Here is a 21,865-nt window from a genome sequence, read left to right on the forward strand (position 1 = left end):
ATTCTAAAGCAGCAGAAGCCACAAAATGACAGACTGAAGCAAATTTCCAGTCCAAGACAATCTGGAAGGTCGATGGGAAGGGTCTATTGCACAAAGCTGGGCTCTGGAGGAGACTGAGTGGAAGGAGGCCTTAGGGGATTAAATCACTGGCACTACTGTGGATTCCAGACATCACAACCCCCAAATGCAAAAGACAGCTTCAAAAGTCAGTGGGAAGGGTCTCTCACCTGGCTGAGACAGGAGGGTGGTCCAGCCTCAGTGCCTGCCCCAACCCCAGGGCAGCTGCAGCCACTGCTGAAACAGAGAGACTTTTTCTAGAGCCCTCCACTTAACAAAGCTCAAAAGTCAAGTAATTGGCTGGGAACATGAGCAAATGGGGAAAGAGGTATTTTCTTATGTCATTCATGACAAGGAAGATCAAAACATACAGCCAGAAGAAGACAATGAAGCCAAAGCTCTTGCGTCCAAAGCCTCTAAGAAAAATATTAATTGATCTCAGGCCAAAGAAGAGCTCAAAAAGGATTTTGAAAATCAAGTAAGAGAAGTAGAGGAAAAACTGGGAAGAGAAATGAGAGTAAGGTAAGAAAATCGTGAAAAACGAGTCAATAGCTCACTAAAGGAAACCCCCAAAAATGCTGAAGAAAATAATACCTTTAAAAGTAGACTAACCCAAATGGCAACAGAGGTCCAGAAAGCCAATGAAAAGAATGCCTTAAAAAGCACAATGAGCCAAATGGAAAAAGAAGTCCAGAAGCTCATTGAAGAAAATAAATCTTTAAAAATTAGAATGGAGCAAATGGAAGCTAATGACTTCGTGAGAAATCAAGAAATTATAACACAAAACCAAAAGAATGAAAAAACAGAAGATGATGTGAAGTATCTCACTGCAAAAACAAGTGACCTGAAAAATGGATCCAGGAGAGATAATTTAAAAATTATTGGTCTACCTGAAAGCCATGATCAAAAAAAAAGCCTAGACATCATCTTTCAAGAAATTATCAAGGAAACTGTTCTGATATTCTAGAACTAGAGGATAAAATAGAAATGGAAAGACTCCACTGATCATCTCCTGATAGAGACCCCAAAGGGAAAGCTCTTAGGAATATTGTAGCCAAATTCCAGAGTTCCCAGGTCAGAGAGAAAATATTACAAGCAGCCAGAAAGAAACAGTTCAAGTATTATGGAAATACAATCAGGAAAACACAGGACTTAGCAGCTTCTACCCTAAAGGATCAGAGGGCTTGGAATACGATATTCCAGAGGTCAAAGGAGCTAGGATTAAACCAAGAATCACCTACCTAGCAAAACTGAGTATTATACTTCAGGGGAAAAAATGGAACTTCAGTGAAATAGAGGTAAAGATGGGGTCCATTGCTAAATGTTGCTTTTGAAAGCCTATTTTTTTCTACTAATAACCTTATCAAAGATACTCTTAATTTGCATAAAAATGATTCTTCTGATATTTTTATGGAGATGGGAGAGCAGGTATATAGTGTAGTCATTACAGATTTCTCTAAATTACTTTATTTTGGTATTAAAAAGGTCCATTTTTCATGCCTTTAATACCTTCCTTTCCTTAAAATACCTATATGTCAGTCCCTCAGTGTCTCATAATTGTGTCTAGAATGGTTCTTCTCTGGAATTCTGGGTTCCATCCAGCTGCTTTCTCCATCTTTATTCTATTTAGGGTGGTCTCTATATGTTTTACGAGCACACCTAGAACTGTATTGCTAGGACCAAGAATGGTGGTTCCATTGTCCTTGAGGAAAACAATTTGTTAAAAATTGTTTTGTTTTTGCTTTTATTTGTTTGTTTGTTTGTTTTTACAAATCTTTTCCATTTCTCATCAGCTTCTTATTCTTTTGCTTCTTTTATCCTGTATAGAGTGATTGAGAGTAAAATGGGAAAAATAAACAGGGAAAAGGAGCAATGCAATAGAGTATGTGCTGTTGTTTGTCCTTTGTGTGGAAGAAGAAAAGGTACCCAGAGGGAAAGAATAGGGAAAAAAAAAGTTAAAGAGCAAAGGATCCCTTATTTTTTATTTTTTTCTCTGAGTTGGAGGTGAACCCTTTTTGAGCTTCTAAACCAGCTCTTAAAAGGCTGTCAGTTCATTAAGATCTTACCATCCCATGTAATGAAGAGAAAACAGTGCTACTGTCTTAGTTTCTGTTTTGTGTTTCAGTACATGCTAGACAGTCAAAGTATTGTGAAGCATGGCACTTACATGTTTTCTGAAAGCTAATTGACTCCATTTTTTGTGGCATTGATTGTCAGTTTTTTCACATTTCTGATGACTGACTGACTTTGCAAGTAAAGAAAAGTTTCAGAACTTCACATCCATTTACAATGCTTGAATACCATCAGTAATGGGTAGCACACTACTCTAGTAATTAGCTATAGTTATATTGTTGATAGCTTGATGCTTTTTTTAAAGTTCTTTTTCCTCCCCCAAAGGTGACTTACTTGCTGGAAGGAGGTAGCGCAGCCCATGAGGATTTCTGTGGACACAGTGGTAAAATGGACCCTGGTGACTTGCAGGTATGGCAAAGGAAAGGAATTATTGACAGTTTAATGTTGAACTATTAATGCATCTGCAGGTTTAGGTGCTATACCCTTAATTTTAAAAAATTCTTGGTGCCACTTAGGAAAATGTTAGATCTAAAAATCTCAACTGCTGTGATGTATTGTATTAACTTTACCAACAAAGTTGTTTACCAGATTTATGAAGTTGACACAGTACTATCTGCATACAGTGTTTTCAAGGATTATTTTAAAATTTGCTTAAATTACATGAAGGTTTTGATAATTTTTAATGTGTAGAATTTTAAAGACAAGTGTCAAAGACAGTTGTCTTCCCCTCAATCACCACCCCTGCCCCCATGTCCAAAGAGAAAACTTTATGGCCAAACTCTAGCATTTCTCCCAGTGAGATAATATTTATTCTGAAATCTGGACAAGAAATCAAGTATGACTTTAGGCTCTATCAATAGAAATAAAATGTTCAGATCAAGGGATGTAATACCTCAATATGCTCTACACTGGTCAGCGTACTCCTGGAATATTGTGTTTGGTTCTGACCACAACATTTTTAATGGAGGCACATCAGAGGCATACAAAAAAAAGGTGACCAGGATGGTAAAAAAAAAAAAAAATTGTAGAACTATAGACTTAGATTTAGATCTGGAAGAAACCTTAGATACCATCTAGCACATGCTTTCCTGCTCCTTTTACAGGTGAAGAAACTGAGGTCCAGGCAAATCAATTGACATACCTAAGGTTACACATTTAGAAAGTATGAGAGACAATATTTGTATTCTGGTATCTCCTAAATGGAAGTCTAATGCTCTTCCTACTACACTGTGGGACATGTCATATGAAGAATAGTTGAGAAGGAGGAATGTGATTGTTTTCTTCAAATATTTGAAGCACTATCAAGTAAAAGAAAGATTAAATTGACTTTGTCTTGTCTCTGAAGGGAGAACTAATGTTCAAGAATGTAGATAGAATCCTGGCATTATAGGGAAGGCTGGATTAGATAGTCCCTTTCAGTCCAAGAGTGTATGAGTTAATGATTCTGTCACCTTATATCTTTTGAGTCTTTGTGATTTTGTCATTATTATAGATAGGAGCTTTTTATCACTAAAGGAAGTAAAACGATTTAATTATTTTAGTTGGATTAAAAATTTAAAAAAAAAATTTTTGCATTGAGCGATCAAGCACTGTTCTGGGCCATTTGGATTTTGGTTCAACATTTTTTTCCTCCCTTGTTTCCTGTGAAATTTTGTTTATAGTGGATGACTGCTGGCCGTGGGATTCTGCATGCAGAAATGCCTTGCTCTGAAGAAATTGTTCATGGTCTACAACTCTGGGTCAATTTGAGGAGTTCAGAAAAGATGGTAGAGCCCCACTATCAAGGACTGAAAAGTAAAGAAATCCCCAAACCCAGCAAGAATGGTGTGACAGTATCTGTTATCTCAGGAGAAGCCTTAGGAGTCAAGGTAAAGTGTGCTTTTGAATTGTATTATAAATTTTGGCTTTTGAGGGCTATGTCTGTCTATACTGTTTTAATTATATGAGAGTTATTCCAATTCAGTGTTGTCAAACTCAAAAGAAACTGATCTCTGCACACTGCATGTTGACTTAGAAAATCACAAATTAACATTTTCTGTCATATTGTATTTTTGTTTATTTTGTTAAATATTTCTTAATTACATTTTAACTAGGATCAACCACTTTTAGGATTTTGATGCCTCTAGTCTAATTCCTATCATTGTATCACCTCTTAGGATTCAAATGGCTTTACAAACCTGGGTTAATTAGAGCCCTGTACTATGCAGAATTGTTATCGTACAGTCTGCCTTTATGTAACAGAGACCAAAAATTGATAGCAAAGATTTAATTTTTTTTTAAAAAGCCTTCCAGAGAATGACACAGAAACAATATAGATATAACTCATCTTCCTAGATATGTGTTCTTGCATAATGAAAATTAATTTTAATAATGATAACTATCAAAGGCAGATTAGATTTTATTCACTTTGTAAAGAAGGAAGATGAACCCATATATTTGGGGAAGATTTTTCACAGAAACAGAGTATTAATGAATCAGAAAATTCAATTAACTCTGTGCTCAAGCAATCAGATAGATGGATAGATAAACAGATAAGTAGAGCATATATTAAATGCTTGAGATGTGACAGAGTTAAGAACTGAGGGTTGTCTTTGTCCTTCGTTCTCAAAGAGGACCATGACATCAAGATGATGACATGGCTTGCAGCTGACTTTGTTTTGACTGAGGGAGGGCTGTGCAAGGTCACCAACTTCACGTTCTTCTCCTGAGACATCTGGATCTAGTGGCCTGATATTCGTCAGGATGACTGGAGATGGCCCAGGATGCAATGTGAGACCCTGGCCCTTCAGGCTAAGGTCTTATCATATCCTCACTTTGAATGAGATACACCTTTTCAATGAATAGACTTCTTTAAGGAGATACTTTTAATAAAGAAGTATCTTTTAATACTTATTTTAATTAAAAAAAAAACATAAGATAAAAATAGAAGCAAGCAAGATAGTCTCTTCTCTCAAGAAGATTACATTCTAATAAGGGAGAAAAGGAAGAGACCACCCAGATTTATGTCAGGAAATGTGCTTGGAGGGTTGAACCATGGCAAGATAAGTCTGGTGCTGGGACCCGCAGGGGTTAAACCCAAGTTTCTGATGATGTAGGAATGTCCAACAGTAGGCAATTTGGGTTAATTTTTTTTCTATAACATGTTTTCTTTAGCCTTTAAAATAGATATTATCTATAAAATTTTTTATAATAGCATTTCTTTTTTTAAGATTTAATTAATTTATTTATTTTAGTTTTCACCATTCACTCCCATAAGATTTTGAGTTCTAAATTTTTCCTCCTCCCTCTCCTGTCCCCTCCCCATAATGGCTTGCAGTCTGATTTAGGTTCTACGTATACATACATATTTAACATTTTCAGATTATTCATGTTGTGAAGAAGAATTAGATAAAATGGGAGAAACCATGAGAAAGAAGAAACAAGCAAAAAGAGAGCAGATAGTGTTCTTTGATCTGTATTCAGACTTCAGTTCTTTTTCTGAATGTGGATAGCATTTTCCATCGTGAATCTTTTGGGGTTGTCTTAGATCCTTGCATTGCTGAGAAGAGTTAAGTCTATCAAAAGTTAGTCTTCACACAATGTTGTTGTGAGAGTTCTGCTCACTTCACTCAGCATCTGATAGCATTTCTATCAGCAGTCTGCAATATATTCGTGTGTGTGTGTGTGTGTGTGTGTGTGTGTGTGTGTGTGTGTGATGAGGAGCCAGTGTGCTCAGTTTACTTTCATTCTTTGAGAGAGAAGAATTGGGAGAGGAAAGTGCTGATAGATCTTGAGAGCAAAGATTGGGAAGGATTATGGCAGATAGTGAGAGTAAATCAGTGCCTAAGGCACTGTCCTTGTTGTACCACTCTACTGTGATACTGAGACAGATAAGAGTATTGGCATTGTGGAGGGCACCAGCATTTAAAGGTGTATACCATAGAAGAGAAGAGTCAATACTTCACCCTCTCCATGGCTCACTGGTATTTAAAGTCACTTGAAACAACAATGAGCCCTAGGGAGGGAAGTAGGAGTGGCAAAGTGGTAGCCCCAACCTCACTGTTGACCAGTTCAGATGTCAGAGTTGCCTGGCTTGGAATGCCTTTGTTCCCTTATTTCTTTTCCTGTACATTCCACCTGAAATATAACTTGCCCACTGTGTGAAATACAAATCTTTATTGTATCAAATTATCACAAATCAAATGATATTGAATAAAATATTTGTAAAACACTTAGCATAGTGACTGGCCCATAGCACATGCTTAATAAATGCTTGTTACTTTTCACCTTCCCTTCCCATAAAACCTCCATGACCTTCTATTCTTGTACTGGAGATCAAAAATGTTATTTAATTCAGAGAAATGCTGTAGAAAAATAGCTGTGTCAATAGCTAGCCTAAACTACTTACATAGAACTTGTGTAAGAAACTACTACTACACAAATTGAATCTGTATTGTTTTAGTTTGTCTCTGGGATCTATATCTGTTGCTTTGTTCTAGAACAATTGCCTCTTTCAGCAACATCCTCTCTGATGAGGAAAGGGAAGTCAATTAAAGACCTCCCTAGCAGAAGTACCAAGAATATCCAACTATGATAAGACAAAATTAGTTATTAGGTAAAGATGCAAATTCACTCCACCTAATGAGCAAGCAGAGTTAGTGATGATGTATATCCTTATAGCTTCCCATTTACTTTGGCTGAAATTGTGTGTGTGTGTGTGTGCATTTGCGTGTGCACAACACATGTGCATGTGCATGCATGCTCCATACACACTTGGGCTTGTTCCATTTGTAATCAGAATTACAGGTGACATTTTGAAAAATTCTAAGACCAGATGCAAAACAACTGTATGGTCTTGCAAACAAAACCAAGGATCATGAGGCAGAAATATGTCTTATCTTTGTATAGACCACTTAGTTCCTTGGAAGTGGATTTTCAGATAGCTCAGTGGATGGAGCAATGGGCTCAATAGAGCCAGGAAGGCCTGAGTTCAGTTCTGGCCTCAGATATGAGCTCTGTCACCCTGGACAAGTGACTCTATAGCAATAGTACCTAACACCCATACTTGTTGTGAGGTTCAAGTGGATAATTGTGAAATGCTTAACACACTGCCTGGCACATAGTAGGAGCTTAATAAATGTTTATTGACAGACTGACTGACTAACTAGTCAGTATCACTAGAGGGTTACTTAGAAAACTGAAGGGAAGTGACTTACCCAGAGAACACAGCTAATATGTGTTGGAGGCAGGACTTGAATCCAGGTCTTCCTGGCTTCAAGGCCAGATCTCTGTCTACTTTATCCGTGCCATTTTGCTTCTTTTGTGCTTCCTTATGGCTATGAATTGTGAAACATCATGATCTCAGAAGAGTATGGTGGAAAAGGCAGATCTTTGGAAAGTTAAGGTGTAGTTGTTATGAGTAGGTTGCAACATATTGCCAATGATGACTTGAATGAGAAGTGGCATAAAAGACTTATCTGACTGGAAAAGAAGATGGTCTGTTTGTTTCAATAGAAATAGTACCTGGACAAGAATAGATCTCAGTAGTTGGCTTCAGATTCCATTGTAAGGGCCATTTATAAATGCAGATTTAGAGACAAGATCAACCATGACTTCAACAAAAGATATCACAGAAGGGATACTAGGCGGCATACCAGCATGTAGTTAGGAAGACTTGAAGTCAAATTCAGCCTTAGACACTCAGTAGGTATGTGATCCTGGAGAAGTCACTTAAAGCCAGTTGCCAAGAAGGAAAGAAAGAGAGAGAGAAAGAGAGAAAGGAAGGAAAGAAAGAGAGAGAGAAAGAAAGAAAGGAAAGAGAGAAAGAAAGAAAAAAGAAAAATAAAAGATAATAGGTCAGAATGAATGTTGCATTAGTGTTCATGAAATATTAAAAGGAAGGCTTCTAGTTTGTTGGGGAGATCTTTATGAAGGATTTATGAATAGACATGAATGAAAGTCACATAGAGTGAGAAAATGTGAGTGAGTCGCAATCTCCACTGGTGAAGAGAGTATTGATGAAGTCATGAATCCATGGAAGTATAAGTACATATAGATTGACAATTATACTTAATCTATGTGTGTATCTTCATGGCAAGTTTCTGTTTCTGTGATAAAGATCTCCTTTGTAAGATATATAAGAAAATGAATCAAATTAATAGGAATTAGACCAATACCCCAACTGATAAATGCTCCAAGGATATGAATAGATAGTTTTCAGAGGAAGAAGTCAAAACCGTCAGTAGCCATATGAAAATGCTCTACATCATTAATAATTGGAGAAATATAAATTAAAACAACTCTGAGGTACCACCTCACCATCAGATTGGCTAAAATGACAAATCAAGGAAAATGAGAAATGTGAGAAGTGTTGTGGGGAAACAAAAATGTTGATAGAATTGTGAATTAGTCTAATCATTCTGGAAAGCAATTTTGAACTATCACTCCAAAACTATTAAACTGTATATTCCCATGATTCAGTGATAGTACTACTAGGTCTGTACCCCAAAGATGTCAAAGAAAGAGGAAAAGGCTCCATGCATACAAAAATATGCATATCTGCTCTTTTTTTCCTAGGTGTCTTATTTTAATTTTAAAAATACACTTAAAAAAAGGAATTTTGTAAATTTACTCTGTCACAGAAGTACTCTTATTCTAGTGGTCCAGCAAGCAACCTTAGTGTTAACCTTACTGTTTAGTTGCCTGTCTTTTTGATAATCAGAAATAGAACTTGGAAAGCAAATAAATGATCCTGGGAGACAGTAATTACCTTCTTAACCAGAAGCTTTCAAGTAAAAGCTGGATAACCTCTTATGTGTTAGAGGGGATTGTTGTTCAGCTATCAATTAAAAGGACCTTGAAGACCTTCCAGGTCTGATAGGGAGAAAAATAAAAGGTATAAGTAACTTGAAACAGAAGTGGACACATTCATTTTCTATGCTTCATTTGTTTCTACTGCTTGAAACACTAAGGAATAAATATGGTTCAATGCTTTATTTTGTATTTTCACACAATTGTTGATTGGTCAATAAATTCACACTAAATTTTAATAACTGAGGATGACCTTTTTAAATTATATATGCAAATTAGCATAGCATGTACACCAGAATCAGACCTTTAGGTGGGTAGATCAAATAGTTGTCTGGAATTCAGTAAAATGGTAGTCACTGATGGTCAGTGTAATCACTGAAGCCAGATCCACACATAACTTCATCCAACCTGGTGAAGCTCATGTCTTTCACATACTACTGAAAGCACTGGTGGCACATGTTCAGATCATACTTATGGATCAGACCATGCCGGTTGGAACAGAAGCTGAACGACCAAGAATCCTGACTGAATTTGCAAGAGTGGCACCAGTAGAACTGCTGGTGACCCATGATACCACTAGGAAAGACCTGAGACAAAAGCTAGCATCTGTTTTTGTGGTGGCAAAAAATTGGAAATGGAGAGGATACCCTTCAATTGTAAGAATGATTGAACAAGTTATGGTACATAAATGTGATGAAATACTGTTGTACTATAAGAAATGAAGAAGGATAGTTCCAGGAAAACCTGGGAAGACTTGTATGAACTGATACAAAGTGAAATGAGTAGAACAAGAGAACTATTTTTACAATAACAATAATATTTTAAATATAATCAACTTTGAAAGACTTCACAACTCTCATCAATGCAGTGATCCACCACGGTTCCAAAAGACTCATAATAAAACATGGTATCTACTACATCTACCTATAGATAGAGAACTGATGGACCCAGTGCAGATTAAAGCATATTTTCTTTTCTTTAATTCTCCTTCTTTTTTTCCAAAGTAAAATGGCCAAGGCAGGAATTCATTTTCATTGACTTTGCATATTTGCCATGGACTATGTTTTCTTGCCTTCTCAATGGGAGAGAGAGAATTTGGAAATAAAAATCAAATAGAAGTTTTTGAGGAGGACATGGATGAGAGTTACAAAGGATGGGAAGACATAGATAGGTTGATTGGGATCTGCATTCCTGGAGGGAACTCCTGAATTGATGAACTCTCACATCCATTTGACTGAGTTTACTGGGGGAAATGATTTGGTGGGTATAGTTCTGATGACCAGAGATCTCCTAAAACCGTTTTTCAACTTTAGGTAGCTGATTAAGTATTTTAAAGTTAAACATTTACCGTACCTAGCTAAGGGGTAGCAGGTAACTCAGTAGGTAGGACACTAGACTGGGCATCAGGAAGACTCATCTACCTGAGTTCAAATCTAGCTTCAGACACAGCTATGTGACCCTGAGCAAGTCATTTAACCCTGTTTGCCTCAGTTTCCTCATGTGGAGAAGAAAATGCCAAACCACTCCAGTATTCTTGCCAAGAAAACCCCAAATGGAGTCATGGACAATGAGACACAATTGAAATGTCTGAACAAGAACAAAGCCAGAAAAGGCCATGACATCTATGAAATTCAGAGAAGTCATCCCAGGACTGTGAATAACTTACTCATTCATCAACATATTTGTATACTTCTGTGGTTCTTTCTTTCTTCCTTCCTTACTTCTTTCTTTCCTGTTGGGTTTAAGTGACTTGCTCAGGGTCACATAGCTACGAAGTGTCTGAAGTCAAATTTGAACTCTGGTCTTCCTGACTGCGGGGCCAGTACTCTGTCCACTATGCCACCTAGCATAGTGATTTCTTTTGCAGAAGTCATGGTTGACATTGTCTCCAAGTCTACATTTATAAATGGCTTTTACAATAGAATCTGAACCCTACTACTGAGATCCAGTCTTGTCCATGTACTCTTTCTATTGAAACCAATTCTTGCCCTGCTGTCCCATAGTAGATGGGCTTCAAGATTTGTAGCAACTGAAAAACTCAGTCACCTAGCGGTCAGCTTTCTACTACAGAGTTTTTCAACCTATGGCCCATAAACTTTTAAAAAATATATTTTGATATACTATCATGTCACATATAATATTATATTGAAATACATTTGAACATTTTCAGTATGCCTGGTTTCCTTTGCAAAGCTCTATATATTTTGTTTTATGCACTTAAAAACATGAATCCTAAAAAGGGACTTAAACTTCATTAGATTGCATTAGGGACCCATGACAATAGAAAGGGTAAGAATTCCTGCCCTGTTGACAAGACCCTCTGAACTTGGTGAAGTTAATTTTTTAGAAACATTCAAAGCTTGGCAGGACCCATCAGAGCTTCCTCTTTGCTAAAATAATTCGTGAGAACTCAGGGTTACCCCTATAGCACCAGGAAGCCCTGGAGTAGGACTTCTGTAAAGCTTCATGACCAACTTTAGAGGGAGGTGCTTTTCCTCTAAGAAGCAGTCTTCATCTTCAAAGGAATTTAGCAAAGATTCCAAATAGCTGGTTCAAATACAAATTGCTTTATACCTTGTAAAGCCCGCATTCAGATTTCTCTTATAAGATCATCTACTAACATGTAGGAGTTTATGAGGTTGGGCTGTTATTTTATAATCACTGAAATGACACTTGCTGAAAGTAAATGCAGCCTTTTGAATGCCCATGATCACATTCTTACTAGTTTTTTCCTTGACTTTCACTTGATAAAATGGCTGTCTTTAAATTTTCTAATTTCACTTGCCACCTAGAAAACTTATGGGGAAATACATTTTGTTAAACACATAGAACAGGATGTTAACAGTATCCCTGCTACCTTTAATCTAGCAAATGTTATAGCTTTATGACTCTTATAGGGAAAATACCTTTAAAGGTTAACTGTAATACAATAATAAAGCAATTGCAGAGGAGAGCTCCTCACCCTAAGTATGAGAAATTTGAGAGATGTCATTTTTTACTTGGAGGGAGTTGGGGAAGGTTTCATAGATCTTGGAGGAATTTCAATAGGAAGATAAGGGAGGGGGGAGGAACAAAAGCATGAATAGATATGACAGAAAGTAGGGAGAATAAGAGAATAGTCCAGTTTGGCTATATAGAGAGTATGTGGTTAGAAGCAGTATGAAATAAGACTGGACAGGTAGGTTGGACTCAAATCGTGCAAGGCCCCAAATGCCAAAATAAGGAACTTACACCTTGTCTGACAGGCAACAGAGAGCCAGGGATAATTTCTGATGGTAATGTGACCAGGGTAGTGGAAGATTACAGCTAAAGAATTAAAAAAACATAGAATAGAAAGGAGTACCAGAGGCAGAAAGACCAGTTAGGAGACTTGTAGAACAGTCCATGTGAGAAGCAAAGAGAGTCTGAACTAGGGTAATTGCCCTAGAGTTGAGAGATATCAAGTCAATAAGCATTTATTAAGCTCTTCTTGTGCTACGCTCTAGGGAAAGAAATACAAGCAGAAAGAAAGACAGTCCCCATCCTCAAAGAGCTTCCATTGTAATGGAAGAAAATAGCACATGGAAGGAAAGGGGAAGAAGGGTATCCACATGTGGGGCATGGTAGAGAATGTCCAGAGAATCTAGGGGTAGAGCAAAGAAACTTCTGTGGCATGGGGAGTTTGGAGTGCGTCCTGGAGAGAGGAATGAATATATGGCTGATCTGAGTATTTGCCCTACCTAGGAGATTCTGGGAGGAGCCAGCCAAACAGAGGAAGAGGCCATAGGGGCAAAGAATTCTTCCAGTGTGAGAAGTCCAGAGATGGATTGATCTTCCAGAGTGAAGAGATTTCTGTAGCAATGTGGAGAAGGTTGGGAAAGTCAAGAGGAGAGTCCAAAGTGGGATCAGTAGAAGAAATGTGGTAGAGGGGAGCTAGGGGGTTCAGTGGATAGAGCCTGGCCCTGGAGTCAGGAGGGCCAGAGTTCAAATCTGGCCTCAGCCACTTACTAGCTATGTGACACTGAGGGATTCATTTAACCCTGACTCCCTCTAAAAATAAAAAAGAAATGGAAGGAAGGAAGGAAGGAAGGAAGGAAGGAAGGAAGGGAGGAAGGAAGGAAGGAAGGAAGGAAGAAAAAGAAATGTGGTAGAGGTATCATTGACAAGGACTTGGAAAATGATTCCATGTGAGAGAAAAAAAAGAACAGTCAAAGATCACTCTTAAGATGAGGAACTTCTCCCAGGGCCAGATTTGGGGAGGACCGGGATGAAAGTTACACAGGATGGGCAGGCACTGGATGTGATCTATCACTGGGAAACTCCCAGATCAATGAGATCACAGATCCATTTGATTATGTAAGTATTCTTATAGTTAAATAGGGAATATTGCTATGAATTAGGACCCCACCATAATCCTGGTGGCTGGAGATGTTCTCCAAAATCCTTTTTAGAATCACTCAGAGGCTGGTGATATAAATTACAGAAATACAGACATAAAAGGATAAGTTTTAATGATGTCAAATGGGACATGTTGAGTTTGAGGAGCCAATAAAACATCTATATGGAAATAGCTATCAGACATTTGGGAAATTAGAACTGGATGTCTGGGGAATGGTTAGGCCCTGAATTTGATGGGTTATTTGCTCATTAAGTCCCATTATACAATGGGACTAAATTTCTACTATACTTTTTGTAAGAAAATCTAAAATTTTATAACATGGAGTTTTATCCTTTGGACATTGATTCACTTCTCTCCTCATTACAGTTCTGAATCTTGTGTCTGTTTGATTATATGATTCAAGAAGGATATGAGTCTCCACAAGTGAGACTTTCCATTTCCTACTAAGATAATTTCTTCAATTTAGGGAGAAGGGTAGAATATGATTAGGTGCTAAGGACAATGGTAAGGGCTTTATAAATCATATCATTTTTGCCTCGCAACAACCTTGTAAAGTAGGTGCTATTAATCATCCCCATTTTATAGTTGAGGAAAGTGAGACAAGTAGAGATTAAGTGACCTGTCCTGGGTCCCATGACTGGTAAGTATCTGAGGCCAGATTTTAACTCAAGTCTTTCCGATTCCAGATCTATTTAGGAAAGCATACAGTATTAGTAGCACATATACCCCATAGGAACAGCTGTTTGTTGCCTTTGAGATTTTCGTCTGCAAGTTCATGGCTTTGTCTTGAACAGGAAGGGAAAGTATTCTGATAACAGTGAATGTGAGTGTTGGTACATTTCTGACATGGGAAGCTGTGTGCCGCAGACACGAGCCATGGTGGCAAATATGTCAATGTGAAACAATGCTTGCATTCCAGAAAAGTATCTTATCTTTAGAAGCTTTATTTTTGTCATTTCTTAGAGGAAAGCAGTGACTTCTGAAGGGATCGAATGTCCCCATCCAAAATGGGGGATTGTCAGGTCTTTGAAGTTTATGGTTTCACACTTCGCCTTTCTTTTCAGTAGGCACCTCCTTTGTGGATAGCAGATGTAACCCTAATCTCATCTCTAAAGAACTGAAGATGTTTTATTTATTGAGAGTGCTAATCTTATCTTTCCTTCTAATAGTATTCTTTTCTTTCCCATTCTGTTAGTTTTTGTATAGACTTAAACTATCTAACAAATAAAGCTGATACTTTTTTACTGGTCCTGAATGTGGGATGGACAGCACTTTTTTACAAGGTGTTTTTGAGGAAAGAGGAGAGGCATACCATTCTGACACTTTTTACCATGGTTCAAAGGAGTTTCCATTGAATTCTATCTTTGAAGAGTTAATAGTCTGAGAGAGTCAGTGAAGTTTATTCAGGCTGTTGTGAGTCTGATGTTCTCTTTAACAACATTTTAGTGTAACCTGTTGTGATTTTGAGTCATGCCCTTTCACTGGCTCATTTGTAATTTTTTTTGAGGTGTACTTAACAATGTGAAATAATTGCATCTGGCATAGGAAACCCTTTATGAAATTGGCTAACTGTATTTTTAGTCCACATTGGACACTTGACCTCTCAACATAAATGATGTAAATAGATGAAGAAGAAAAAGCAGTCTAGAGTAGAGATATCAAACATTCAGCCACTGCATGGCCCAAACCAGACTAAAATGTAATGGGTAGAAACTTAACAAAATAAAATATTAGCAAATATTAACAAAATTATTAACAAAATTAACAAAAAAATTAACAAAAAAAAAAACAAAATAAAAATACCATTTTGTTGTTGTTCAGTCATTTTCAATCATGTTTGACTCTCCATGACCCCACTGGGGGTTTTCATGGTAGAGATGCAGGGGGGTTTGTCATTTCCTTCTCCAGCTTATTTACAGATAAGGAACTGAAGCAAACAAGGGTAAGTGACTTGCCCAACATCACCCAGCTAGTAAGTGTCTGAAAATGGATTTGAACTCTGTAAGCCAAACCCAGTGCTCTATCCACTGCACCACCTAGCTGCCAAGAATACAATAGAAAATAGATAACATTAATATGTACTTAGGCAGCACAGTGGATGGAACACTGGGCTTGGAGAAAGACTCATCTTCATGAATTCAAATCCAGTCTAAATTCAGATAACACATGGTGTTTATATTTCTTCTTTGTTGCCTTACTAAGTGCTACTTTATAATTTTACTTATATTTTGATATTGATTCTTGAGGGCAAGCATTACGTTTTATCCTTTTTTAATCCTTTGTGCCTAGCCCAGAACTTCATACTAAATCACAACAGGTCAACAAAACAAAAACACGCACTCAGAGGTTTACAAATCTCTTGATTTACATCTTATTTGAGCTTCACAACATACCTGGGAAATGGGTAGTACAAAGAGTTATAGTCCCCATGCATTTGGAGAGGGAAGTAGACTTTGGGAGGTGCCTTGCCTAGAGTGATACTGTTAACAGGTGGGAGAGGCAAGATTTAAGCTTATGCTTTCTGACTAATAGAATGACATTGGTGATGAGGTGAGTGCTCTAGTTGGGGGTGAGGTGGGGTGGGACTTTGAATTCATGAGGTCTGATTGAGAACACAGAGCATCGAGGGGTGTTGGATGCTGAAGACCCTGAAGAGGGACAAAGAAATAGGAATAAAGGGGCACTTGAAAATAAACTACCTTCTTAAGAAATTGGTCAAAGGCTAGTTCTAAATATGGGAAGCTAGGTGGTACAGTGGAAAGAGCACTGGACTTGGAGTCAGAGAAACCTGGGTTCACATGTGAATTCAGACACTTAGTAGCTGTGTCACCGTGGGCAAGTCACTTAACCCTGTTTACCTTAGGTTCCCCATCTGTAAAATGAGCTGGAGAATGAAATGGCAAACCATTCCAGTAACTTTGCCATGAAAACCCCAAATGACTGAACAACAATAATAAATTCTGAATATATATGTCTTTTATAGTGCCCTATTCTGGTTGTAAAGAAATTAGGGTGAGGAAGAGGTGTTCTGGAATGAGACAGGTTAGCCCTCCTGGTATTCTGGGTGTTATAAAGCAGTGTAATGTGGTCCAGGAGCTGTGGTCCCTTTCCTATCCCTTTAATAACTATCTTGATCTGAATTTCATACAAAGCAAGTCGATCCTCTAGAGACTGCCTGACATGACTTACTGAAAGTGAGATAGTAATCACTGACTATTTGCAGGCAAGAATTTGTAAAACATTTCTTAATGAGAAGTGTTAAAAAAAAAAGTGCCCATGTGGACATGACTCACTTTCTCAGTCTTGTTTATTTTAACTAGGATCACAGAAGGGAAACTAATATGGTAACTTCAAACAACCCATTCATAGCTACACTATTACTGGCCTGTCTAGCTGACACTTCATTTACAAGTAAGAGTTTTCAAATAAACAATCATTCAAGACCTGAGCAACTGGGTTGTACAAAATGTTGATTTTTCCTGAGGCAATCCACTCATCTCAGGAATGACATTTCCCTTGTACAAGAAAAGAGTGACAGATGTTTTTATGGCTTCAAGATGTAACTGCTAACCTGTTCACCTAGGAAGAATTTTCTTGCAACACTGAACAGGACCTTCTTCACAAGAACAGGATAAGAATTCTGTGGAGGCTGCCCCTTATATGTATGCCTAGAAGCCAAAAGTCACATCCTGCGTCACTTTGAGGTTCTTAGCCCTAGTCATCATGATTGTAGAGAAAGGAAGTTTAGAGTGGAAGCATAATTATAATAATATATAAAGCAAATATTCTTGGTGAAGACCTGATAGGCTATCAGAATATCAGCTGAGTCTCCTACACCATAAAAATTTGAGTCTCATTTTGTATGCCTGTGTATGTCTATGTGTGTATAATGTGTGTTTGTGTATGTATTGATCAGACCTATGATTTATTCAGTGTAAGAGAGTTCCCAGTGAGGAACTTCCTCTAGTAGAACATACCAACTACACCTACCAACTATATACTCAAATACATTTGCATACACACACATATAAATGTGTGTATGTGTGTACATATACACACATATATACACAGACATACAAAATGAGACAAATTTTTATACACATATGCATGCATATGTATGTATGTGTGTGCTACCCATCAATCCTTGCTATGGAGAGTAGTGGGGATAACAAGCACTTACCCTTCCTTCCACACACCTCTCTAGGGGAGTGGGTGGAATTGATTCTCTCTCATCACATTTGTCTCTGTCCACTGGGGCTTCTCAGGGTATGACTTTCACTTGAGATCTCCACCTCTCCTCCTTCTCTCACCTGGGAGTAGAGTGTAAAGAAAACCCAAAAATCATAGGGCAGACTTATCTGCCTGGAGGTAATGAGGCTCACTTATCAAAGTTTTAGTCTAGGGCAGCGTTTCCAGTTCTAGGTGGTTTCCTTCCTCTGATAAGTTAGAAAGCTTGAAAATAGAGATTCTAAGTAAACCTCACAAAGAACTGAGACCCCAGGCAATCTGTTGATTGATAAGCCAAGATAAACTAGTTACTCTCTCAGCTAGTTGAGTCTGACACAATTATTACTTTCTCCCCTTTGTTGTAATATGTACAACAAAGATATTAATTTTGAATGTAATAAAAAATTATCTTAGCTTTCTATGGAATCATAATTAAAATACAAACCACCAGTAAATAAATGTCAAAGATCAAAGAAACACTTAGTGGTAACCTGTGCTGACTCCTAACAATAAAAGCAAAAAAGGAAGATACAGGGAGAGAAGAAAATCACCATTGATTCAGCTCCAAATAGACATGGTTCTATGCTGGGTCCTCTTAACGAACCAAGCAACAAATCAGGGAAAGATCAAGACTGTATCAGCTATGAGGTTGAGTCAAACTCCAGGAAAACATTCTTCAACTGTTGCTGCTGCGGTAGCTGATCTCTTCTCTTCCTCATTAATGCCTCCAACTTTTTCTCTGTGAATCTCTCTTGGAGAGAGGTATAAAAGCTGCTACTATAGTGGAAGACTGTCCTTTCAGTTCTGATTCTGTGATAGCTTCATCTCTTTCTGCGAAGAAATATAACTTCCAGGGTCATTAGTGACTTAATCCTCCATGTAAAGCAGCCAGTCCAAGCTTTGACAGAATGGATATTATGAACATGTACATTTATGTGCATATAAGTATATATACATATGTGTACATATATACACACACTTGTAGATGGATATGTGGGAGGAGAGAGAGAGAAAGAGAGAGAGAGAGAGAGAGAAAGAGAGAGAGAGAGAGAGAGGGAGAGTTGATGGATGATGATGTGCCTTTGGGAGAAGTCAATAATAATAATAGCTAATCTTCAAGTAGTTAGGATTTGCAAAATATTTTGTATAAATCATCTCATTTGAGCCTCAGATTCACCCTGTGAATACAGGCATCATTATCCTCCATTCACAGGGGGGAAAATTGATATTCAGAGTATAAATGATTTGTTCAAAGTGTCAAACTTAGATTAGATTACAGAGCACCTTGAGAGCAGGGACTGTCTTGTGCCTCAGTGCTTAGCACAGTAGCTGGCACATAGTAGGTGCTTAATAAATTTCCCTGATTGACTGATATGAGCAGCTATTAAATTTAAGAGGTAGTATTTAAACCTAATTTCCTCATGACTCTAAGTCTAAGAATTCTTTCGTCAATATCACTCTGAGAACTTACCATTTTCCTATCACTTTGTTTTAACCTTTTGCATGGATTTATGTGTTCTCTGTCAGCTTCATTTGAAGCATTCTATCAGTAATATTCTCATTATCATATTCTTTGTCCAAATTCCCTACATTGAGCCATTACAAGGCAACAAAACCACTTTTCTTATCTCTACTCACCTTCCCCACCCTTCTCTCAGGCCCTCTCCCACCAGACATTTCTCACTATATCTGCCATGAAATACTTGTAATGCCTGGGGATAACTATTTGGTTTTGTCTTATGAATTTTTCCAGAGTTAGACACTGATTTCAGGCTGTTTATTTCATATGTATGTATATATATCTATATATAGATATATATATATGTGTATGTGTGTTAATCTATATGTGTATATATATCTATGTGTGTGTATGTATCTATGTATGCACCCAGATATGTGTAAATATCTATACATAGACATGCATACATACATATATATATATGTCACCAAATAGAAGATTCTAACTAGGATTCCTTGTGAATACCATTCAGTGTTTCCCCTGGGTAACTCAGACAGAGCCAAGCCAGACAAATTGAATAGGGGCAGGAAATGGGTAGAAATGAACTTCGGGGTTTTGAATCCACTGCCCTGTGATATCCAAATTATCTATTGAAGACCAGTGAAGTAGGAAATGGATATTAGGGGAAAAAAATTCCAGAGAGTAAAAGTCAGAAAAAATAATTTAGAAAAGTCAGCTGCAGTTTTAAGTTACATTCCTAGCACCATGCACATTCTTCTCTAGCACTACACATACAACATTTACTGATTAAGGTCTTAGGGGATGGAATGATAATTAGGTGATGCAAATGGATTAACTGCTTTTATTTTTTTATCATTGTCGTGATGGCCTGTTGTAGCCAAACTCCATTTCTTATTTATCTTGGCCCCTTTTAACCTTTTCTCTATCTCCTTCTATCCTCTATTTAATATCTTTTCTTTTTTAGTTTTGTCCTCCATTCCTTCTTTTCCAAAAAACAGCATAGCATAATGAATAAATATCCTGGGCTTATTTTTTCCCCCAAAGTCTGAGACCCTAAGATGTTGATTAAATTGCATGATATTAATGATTTTAAGTGTCTGAGTATTCTTTATTTTTGGAGAACCAAAGCAGAGACAGGCTAAATTGCCTTCTGGGGGAATCCTAGATAAATTTTTATAAACAATGGATGGTAGTTCACAGGCTTTATTTATTCCCTCTAAACTCAGAACAATGATATTCTAAGATCATTTAAAGCTACTGTAATGATTTAGCTTAAAGAGAACATTAAGGGGAACGTTATTTTGTGGTGGTTCAGTTGTTTCAGTCATGTTCAACTCTTTATGACCCCATCTTGGGGGGTTTTCCTTGACAAAGATGCTTGAGTACTTTGCCATTTCCTTCTCCAGCTCATTTTACAGCAGGCCTGCACAACATACTACCCACAGGCTACTTGTAGCCCACCAAAGGATTTAGGGTGGCCTTGAAAAATGTAGAGGGTGTAAAAGAAAGTGAATTTGTACTGAGTGCTTTGTCCATACCCCGCTTAATTCACCTTCCACTAGTCACTATTGTGCCCATCATAGAACTTGGCAAGTGGGTTGCCACACGTATGATCTCTTGTTTGCCACGTGACACGTGGTAACCAACCATTGTCAGTCTGTGTCTAGTCAGAGAGAAATAAGAATCATATTTTCCCCTGTGTTTTCAGCGTAAACACTAAGAAAATCTGAAAAAATGTATTAAAACTTGTACTGCGTAGCAAAATAATTTTTAAACATTAATATGATTTCATGATAAATAAAAACTTACATAATAAGTGTAGTTAATTGATGTTAATTGAAATTTCCCTTTTTAAAATATGGTTCATTTGCAAAATAGTTTCATCATTCATTATACCTTTATTTGAAAAATGAGCCTCTAAAACTCTATCTGAGGCCCAAGAAGTTTAGCCTATTTTAATTTTGGCCCCTACCTACTGCCAAGTTGTGCAGGTCTGTTTTACAGATTGTTATCATTATTTATCCTTCACTATCTAAGAGAACATATGACATCACGAGGGTTTTGTGTTGACTTGCAGAAACTGAGGCAAACAGGGTTAAGTGACTTGCCCAGGGTCACATTGCTAATAAATTTCTAAGCCAGATTTGGACCCAGGAAGATGAATCTTCTTCATTCCAAATCCATGCTCTATCCACTGTGCCACCTAGCTGCCCAAGGAGAATGTTATAGTAGTCTTTAAATATCTGAAGTTATATGGAAGATGGATTAGACTTGTTTTACTTGGTTCTAAAGGGCGAAATATGGACTAATACATAGAAGTTACAAGTAGGGATTTTCATTCAATAAAATGAAACATTTTCCTCCCTCATCTGTTTCCTACTGTAAGAAGAATAGGGAATCCCAGTAGGTTATTGGATTGTATACAGCCTCTCTTGCTGTCTCCTATGTTGGTTGGGGATTCTGTAAGATGAGCTTGTTGCCCAGCACAGGATTTTCTTTTAAGACCCTCTATTTGTCTTTTCTTCCTTGCTTTTCCTCTAGAATGACCCTTCATCTCCTGACTCATCAGCTTTTCACTGGTTTATCCCCCATCCCTGAAATGATCTCCCTTATTACCTTCACTGGGTTTCCCTGGCTTCCTTCAAGACCCACTTTAAATCCTGTCTTCTACAACAGACCCTTCCCAATCCTACCCATTGTTAATGCCTGCCCCTCCAGTTTACACTGAAGATAACTTGCATGTACATAGTTGTCTCCCCCATGGAAGCTTCTTAAGGCAATGGACTATATTTGTTTCTTTCTGTGTACATCCAGAGCCTAGCATAGTGCCTGGCACATAGTAAGTACTTAATAAATGACTG

The 21,865-nt window shown here is 37.5% G+C and overlaps 1 protein-coding gene and 1 pseudogene across 3 annotated transcripts in view; one reads left to right on the plus strand and one right to left on the minus strand.

The window, feature by feature from the left end:
• Positions 1 to 21,865, plus strand: part of PIR (pirin) — a 119,829-nt gene that overhangs the window by 47,279 nt on the left and 50,685 nt on the right. For all 3 annotated transcript variants that reach the window (XM_072614315.1, XM_072614314.1, XM_072614317.1), the window contains exons 4-5: positions 2,455 to 2,538; positions 3,792 to 3,998. In XM_072614315.1, the coding sequence (XP_072470416.1) occupies positions 2,455 to 2,538; positions 3,792 to 3,998 (291 nt within the window). The remainder of the gene's footprint in view (positions 1 to 2,454; positions 2,539 to 3,791; positions 3,999 to 21,865) is intronic.
• On the minus strand, positions 9,273 to 9,488 carry LOC140503509 (small ribosomal subunit protein uS14-like; annotated as a pseudogene).

This window comes from Notamacropus eugenii, chromosome 5 (genome assembly GCF_028372415.1).
Source record: "Notamacropus eugenii isolate mMacEug1 chromosome 5, mMacEug1.pri_v2, whole genome shotgun sequence".
NCBI lineage: Eukaryota > Metazoa > Chordata > Mammalia > Diprotodontia > Macropodidae > Notamacropus > Notamacropus eugenii.